The following is a 7,064-nucleotide window of genomic DNA, read 5'->3' as shown; positions in this document are numbered from 1 at the left end:
CTCACTAAACGAGACAATACCACCAACTGTATTTACCCTACCTTCACTACAGATTTTAAACCTCGCTAAAAACCAGTTTACAGGTGTTGGAGAGTTTTCCAACGGATCCTTTTCTCAATTAGAATCTCTTGATTTCAGCAACAATAAATTGCAAGGACGTATTCCGATGTCAATTTTCGAAATGCCCCGAATTCGAGAACTGAGGCTTTCTGCAAATTACTTCAATGATACCATAAGTTTAGATATGGTTCTTCGAAATCTCAAGAATCTTTCTGATCTCAACCTTTCAGGGAACATATTGTCAGTGGATACAACTAGTGCTGATTCCGCTCTGTATCCCAAAGTAAAATCTTTGGGATTGAGTTCCTGTAACCTTACAGAATTCCCTATCTTTTTAAAATATCAATCTCAATTGACAGAGCTAGACCTTTCTAATAATCATATCCGCGGAAAAATACCCAACTGGTTTGGGAAGATCGGTAACGGGAGTCTTCGTGTTTTAAATCTTTCTTACAATTTCTTGGAGGATCCTAACCGACCCTTACCTGTTCGCAGTTTTAAATCAATGTTCAGTATCGTCGACCTTCACTTCAACAAGCTTCAATGGAAGAACCCATTCTTACCATCATCGTCTGAATTCTTGGATTACTCGTCAAACAACATAACCTCCATGATACCAAATATTTCAACTTCTCTTAAAGCCACCAAGTTTCTTTCTCTTTCTAGAAATCAAATTACTGGAGAAATCCCTTCATCCATATGTCATGAAGCCTTTGTTCTAGAAGTTCTTGACCTGTCGTATAACAACTTGAGTGGACCGATACCCCCATGTCTGGGATCTATTGAATCCCTCACAGTTTTAGATTTAAGAGGAAATAACTTTCATGGAAATATACCCGACACCTTTCCAAAAAAATGTAATATGATGTCATTAAACCTCAATGGAAACAAATTAGAAGGGCCACTGCCAAGATCTATTGCCAATTGTAAAATGTTAGAGGTTTTAGACCTTGGAAATAATAAACTGGCTGGTAATTTTCAATATTGGTTAAACAGTATGTCGATGTTGCGTGTGCTAGTGCTGCGGTCCAACAAATTACATGGCGCATGGGGAAATCAAGGAGCTAAGTATAACTTTCCACTGTTACAAATCATAGACATCTCCTCTAATAACTTTTCAGGTACTCTATCAAAAAACTGGTTTTCAAGTTTGAAGACCATGATGGTAAAAGAAGCACATGGGAACAACGAGAATCAAATATTAAGTTTTAACAATCCCAGCCGCGTTATCTATTACCAGCAAACAGTGACGGTTAGAAGCAAAGGAATAGACCTGGAACTCATAAAGGTTCTGACCATTTTCACAAGCATTGACTTCTCAAACAATAAATTTGAAGGAAAGATACCAGAAGGCGTTGCATATTTTACGTCGCTTCGCATTCTCAATTTCTCAGGTAATGCTCTCACAGGATCGATCCCATCAGCTTTTGGGAATCTTACGGATTTGGAGTCCTTAGACCTTTCGAGAAACAAGCTGACTGGAGAAATTCCCTCCCAGTTAGCAACTTTGTCATTCCTTTCATTCTTGAACCTTTCCTTCAACAACCTAGAGGGGAAAATTCCATCGGGCAGTCAGATACAAACTTTCGAACCAAGTTCCTTTGAAGGGAATGCTGAATTATGTGGTTTTCCCCTACCCAAAAACTGCAGCAGCAGTATTATAGAGTCACCACAAAATTCTTTGAATTCTGAAGATAAATTTGATTGGGTATTACTCGTACTGGCTTTCTTGGGATTTGTTGTGGGTGCTGGCATGGTTATTGGTCTTCAGTTTTTTTGGAAAAAGGGAAGAGACTGGGCTAATGAACGTATGAATAAAATCCTTAAAATCACTTAAGATAATGTAATGTAAAGATGTAATCAGGTAATTGCAAATAATATTTTGAACAAATGTTTTGCTTGAAAATGTTTAATGGATTAAACAGGAGAAGAAGATTGTTGGAATATTAGCAATATATAATGTTTGATAAATTTTAGAATAAACTAGTTGGTAAGATAAGTATGAATGGAGTTTGGTCTTGTAATGTAAACAAGAGAAAGTCGGTTGTAATATGTTATTTACAAAAGAAATAATTAACCTGAAAAATTTAGTGAGAGCTAAAGAAATAACCTGAAAGATTTATAAGGAGTTGGTCAATTGAGATTCGTTGAGATATTAAAAGAATTTTAGAGATTTCTAAAATCTTTTGTTAGTCAATAGAGAGTTCCCCAAAATCTCAAACAATCTTTGTTATTAGATCATGACTTTCTAAAAGTCTTCAGAATTCTCTGTTATTGAATTTGGAATTTGAAATCAATAACTTATGGTTTTGAGAGACTTGTAGAGACTTTTATTACAAAACATACCATAAATGGCTAAAAAAAAGCCCCTCCGAAGTAGGTGATATTTTGAGAGACTTTGTTTTTTCTTTTTTCTTTAAGGATTAAAATATCAAAATATTAAAAACAATAACCAACTAAGAGACAATTAAGCCAGCATGAATCATTAGACCTGCGAGCAGTACTACTATTAGATTTGTCGTTCCAATCAACATCTCGCATAATTTTCTGGTCTTCAGAAATACCATCTTTTCTTCTTAAGCGAATGGCCCATTTAGTCGATTCGTTTTTCATGATCGCAACATAGTAGTTTTTGAAGAAATTATCAAGAGTGTACTCCGCAGGGTTGATGGCTTTATCACGTTATGATACATTTCGCACTTCATAAGAAATAAAAGGTTCCTAATCCTGCTGCACGACGAGAGTATCCCAAAGCTATTCTAATAGCATCTCCACTCAATTGAAATATACCTCTTGCGAATCGATCATCGGATAGAATTTCATAGAATAAGGGAATTTCTGGATTATACAATTGGATAGGAAGATTATTCAAAAGTTGTCCTAATAAAATGATGATCTTTTGATTAGACCACTGTTCAGAATTTATTAACTCGAAATTGAGTTTGGATGAATAATCAGAATGGGAAGGAAAATAAAGTGAATAGCCTCTTGCGTCGAATTCTTTCTTCAATTTGGTGAATTATGTTTCTATCTTTTTACCAGCTGGAACCATTATAAGAATGGGAATGACGGATATATAAGTAAAAAAAATAAAATGTATCTTAATCAGATCAATGAAATCACAGTTAAAGTGCAGAAGCGGAGGAAAAGAAAGAAGAAGGTAAAAAGAAGAAAGAAGAAGATGAAAGAGGACATATAAGAAAAATGTACCCTCGTTTTTCGAGATTTTATCTCATTAATGCGAAGAATGAATGGATAGAAATAGACGGTTATAAGGACGTGTCAGATAACGAGTGGATAAAAAGACATGCGTAAGTTAGAAAAGCTCAAATTATGGAAATGTGTTGGCAAAGAAGAATATGAAAAGATGAGCATGTGCGATATTATTGGATAGAGATTTCTCATATCGCTCACTCCGAAAAGAGAACGACATGAGAAGAGGCAAAATGTAGGAGTGAAATATCGCATATTCATTATGTATACGAAGTAAAGGTCATCTAATGTAAGCGAAGACCATCGCACATACTAAAATTAGGATGACGTATTTAATGATGTCAGCATAGTCACGAGTAAAGTGTGATGATATGTGCGAAAGTGTAAAGTATGCGACGTTGAGCGAATGTACATGAGCGATTGTAACGCACCGTGATTCCGGAAATAGAGGATCTATTAACTGTCATCCACTATGTATTACCCTATATAAAGGGAAGGAAACTGTTTATTGTGTGATCTCTCTAGTCTAGAGTGTGTGTTAGACAAAAAATTAGGAGAGAGAAAGTTTATTTGGAGAGCAAGTAAAGTCTTTGTAATATTTTGTATTCAATCTTAAGATCTTGATGAATAAATAAATGATTTTCACCATTATTTCTTAGAGAGTTACTCCATCTTGAATGGATGTGGTTATAGGATTTCGTGGCACTACATCAGTAATGAAGGCATTTACGGTGGACTTAATTGTTCCACCAGTATATTCAATCTTTGGTGCCTCGAGAGATTGAATTTGGCTCAGAATAAGTTCTCCGACACACCAATTCCTTCGGGGTTGGACCAACTTACTAATTTGAAATACCTTAATCTTTCAAACTCAGGATTTGGTGGACAAATTCCAATCGAGATTTCACGAATGACATGGCTGGTTTCGCTGGATCTCACCAACTATGAAGCAACAAAAGATATACACTACTACGCGGAGACCGATGCCCAGAGATACATACTCAAAGATCCAGATATCGAAATGCTTACTCGCAATTTAACGGGATTGGAGGAACTCTTGTTAGATGGTGCAAATGTATCTGATGTAGTACCGGAGTTTTTCGGTGAATTCGGGAACTTGACTTCCTTACATCTAAGTAGCTGTGATTTGTACGGAAAATTCCCAGAAAAGATTCTTAAGTTACAAACCCTTCGAACTTTACATTTATCATACAATTATCTTCTTCAAGGTTCTTTACCAGAATTTCCAAGGAATGGACTGCTTCAGGATTTGGTGATTCAAGGCGCGAGTTTCTCAGGTAAATTACCAAAAACTATTGGTAACCTCAGGGTGTTATCCCGCTTAGATCTCAGTTACAGTAGATTTAATGGATCAATTCCCACTTCAATTTCCGAGCTTAACCAACTTCAATATGTAGATTTAACCGGCAATCGTTTAACAGGCTCAATTCCTTCGGGATTCAATAGGCTTTCAAAACTTCAATACTTCAACTTAGCGGAGAACATTTTCACTGGAACAATACCAATGGATTTGATTACCCTAGATTCACTTCAAGAGTTGCATCTCAACGAAAATCAGTTCACTGGTCTCTCTAGTGATGTGTTAATGGATACTCTTCTTCTCTTGAGATCCGTGATCTGAGTTTTAATAAGCTACAAGGTCCTTTTCCAAAGTCATTTTTTGAACTGTCCAGATTGAATACTCTTACTCTTTCTTCAAACAACTTCAGTGGCATGGTAGGTCTAGATAATCTCTTTCATAAGATGAGAAATCTTACGTATCTCGATCTCTCAGTCAGTTGATTATCGGCAGATGCTACCACCGGTAATATGGAATTATTTCCGAAGCTTAACTGGTTGAAATTGAGTTCGTGTAACCTCACATATATTCCATCAATACTTCTAAAATATCCTGAAATGTTCATCCTAGACCTTTCAACCAATCAAATCCATGGGAAAATACCCAACTGGATTTGGAAGATCGGCAATGGGAGTCTAAGTTCCTTAAACCTTTCTCTCAACTTTTTGGAGGATCCCGACCAACCCTGGCCTGTGAACAGTTTTCAATCCTTGGATGAGATCGACCTCCACTCCAACAAGCTTAAAGGAAATAACCTAATCTTACCATCGACATCTTTCGAATATTTGGATTACTCATTCAACAATCTCACTTCCTTGATCCCAAATATTTCTTCATACTTCTCGAATATGAATATGTTCTTCTCTGTTTCGAATAATCAAATTAATGGAGAAATCCCTGCGTCCATATGCGAAGCGGATCGCCTTGAGTATCTTGATCTGTCAAACAACAAAATGAGTGGACCAATACCCCCATGCCTAGGGAATGGTACAAGCCTCTCAGTTTTAAATTTAAGAGGAAACAACTTCCAAGGAATCATACCCGATGCATTTGCAGAATCTTGTGATCTAAAAACACTTGATCTCAGTGCAAACAGATTATCAGGGCAGCTACCAAGATCTCTTGCCAATTGTACAGCGCTAAAGTTTTTAGATGTTGGAAACAATCGGTTAAGTGGTACTTTCCCTTCCTGGTTGTAGGTGTAAAATATCGCACACAGCAAAGTTGAGATGACGCACCAAATGATGTCAGCAAAGTCACGAGTGAAGTGTGAAGAACTGTGCGAAGAGGTACGCTATGCGAAGATGAGCGATTGTATATGAGCGAATGTGTCGCATAGTGATCCCGAAAATAATGAGTTTCTTAGCTGTCATCCACTATGTAAAATCTTATATAAAGGAGAGAGGTCATTATTTGTGGGAGAGTTCTAGAGGAAGTCTTGGTCAAGAAATAGAGAGAGAGAGAAAGTAAATCTAGAGCAAATAGATCATTGTAATAGTTAGATCAATCCTTGTAATTCTATCTACATTTCACATAATAAGAAGATGATTACTTAAATTCTCATTGAGTGATAATGGAATGTAGTTGTCAGATTTATGACAACTACATTTTTGGCGCCAGAAACAGCTCTGGATGATAATTCCTGATAGTATGTCATAGATTTGAAGGAAAAAAGTGAGATCTAAAAAATTTAGAAATGGTAAGGATTAAATCTGTTGTTGAACAAGGGATGACAACTAGAAGAAGTAACAGACTTGCTGAACGAAGACGAATTACAAATCTTGAGCAACAAGAAGAAAGAGTGGACGGACATCAAAGAACAAAAATTTCAATTGGATCACAGCGAGAACAAGGACAGAATAATGATATAGATTATGATAGGGTGAGTGTCCATACTGAAATAAAGGATTCTACCGAAGGACAGAGAATTGGGAACGAAGGACCAGTTACAGCGAGTGAAGGAAATGTAACGATTGCAGAGCTTAGGCAAAGATTACTAATTGAACGAAGGAGAAAAGAAGAAGAGCATGTGAATCTAATCCGTCAAAATGATGATTTACGAGAAGAGAATCTTAGACTACAAGAACAAAGGTCAAGGAGTGCTACACGTTCAAAGTCAAGATCAAGTAGAAGTTCCTCCCGACAAAGTCAATCTAATCGAGGAAATGATAGGCGAAGGCAACACATGGAAGTCATTGAAGAAAACTCACAAGAAAATGAAAATTTGGAAGATCAAAGGGAAAAGAGACGTATAATTGACTTAGCAACTAATCGGTATGAACACCCACGAGAACTTCTTCGTCGCACACATATTAATTTTGAAAGGGAAGAAAAGGATCCAAGGCAAGGACATATGATATTACATGGCAGAGAAATATTAAGAGAAGAATATGAGCGCGAACGAGAGACTGCACGTGCAGGAGATAGACAG

At 36.7% G+C, this 7,064-nt stretch overlaps 2 protein-coding genes across 2 annotated transcripts; both read left to right on the top strand.

Moving 5' to 3' along the window:
- Nucleotides 1-557: 557 nt before the first annotated feature.
- Nucleotides 558-1,982, top strand: LOC113278449 (receptor like protein 27-like). The gene has a single exon (XM_026527280.1). The coding sequence runs from the start codon at nucleotides 566-568 to the stop codon at nucleotides 1,895-1,897; it is 1,332 nt and encodes a 443-aa protein (XP_026383065.1). The 5' UTR covers nucleotides 558-565; the 3' UTR covers nucleotides 1,898-1,982.
- A 2,201-nt stretch (nucleotides 1,983-4,183) lies between these two features.
- On the top strand, nucleotides 4,184-4,915 carry LOC113280541 (receptor-like protein 7). The gene has a single exon (XM_026529151.1). It carries the CDS (start codon nucleotides 4,184-4,186, stop codon nucleotides 4,913-4,915), a length of 732 nt encoding a protein of 243 aa, XP_026384936.1.
- Nucleotides 4,916-7,064: the final 2,149 nt, after the last annotated feature.

The sequence above is a fragment of the Papaver somniferum genome, chromosome 5, assembly GCF_003573695.1.
Source record: "Papaver somniferum cultivar HN1 chromosome 5, ASM357369v1, whole genome shotgun sequence".
Classification (NCBI taxonomy): Eukaryota; Viridiplantae; Streptophyta; class Magnoliopsida; order Ranunculales; family Papaveraceae; genus Papaver; species Papaver somniferum.
The sequence above is the reverse complement of the archived record's forward strand: the minus strand, read 5'-3'. Positions and strand labels throughout refer to the sequence as shown.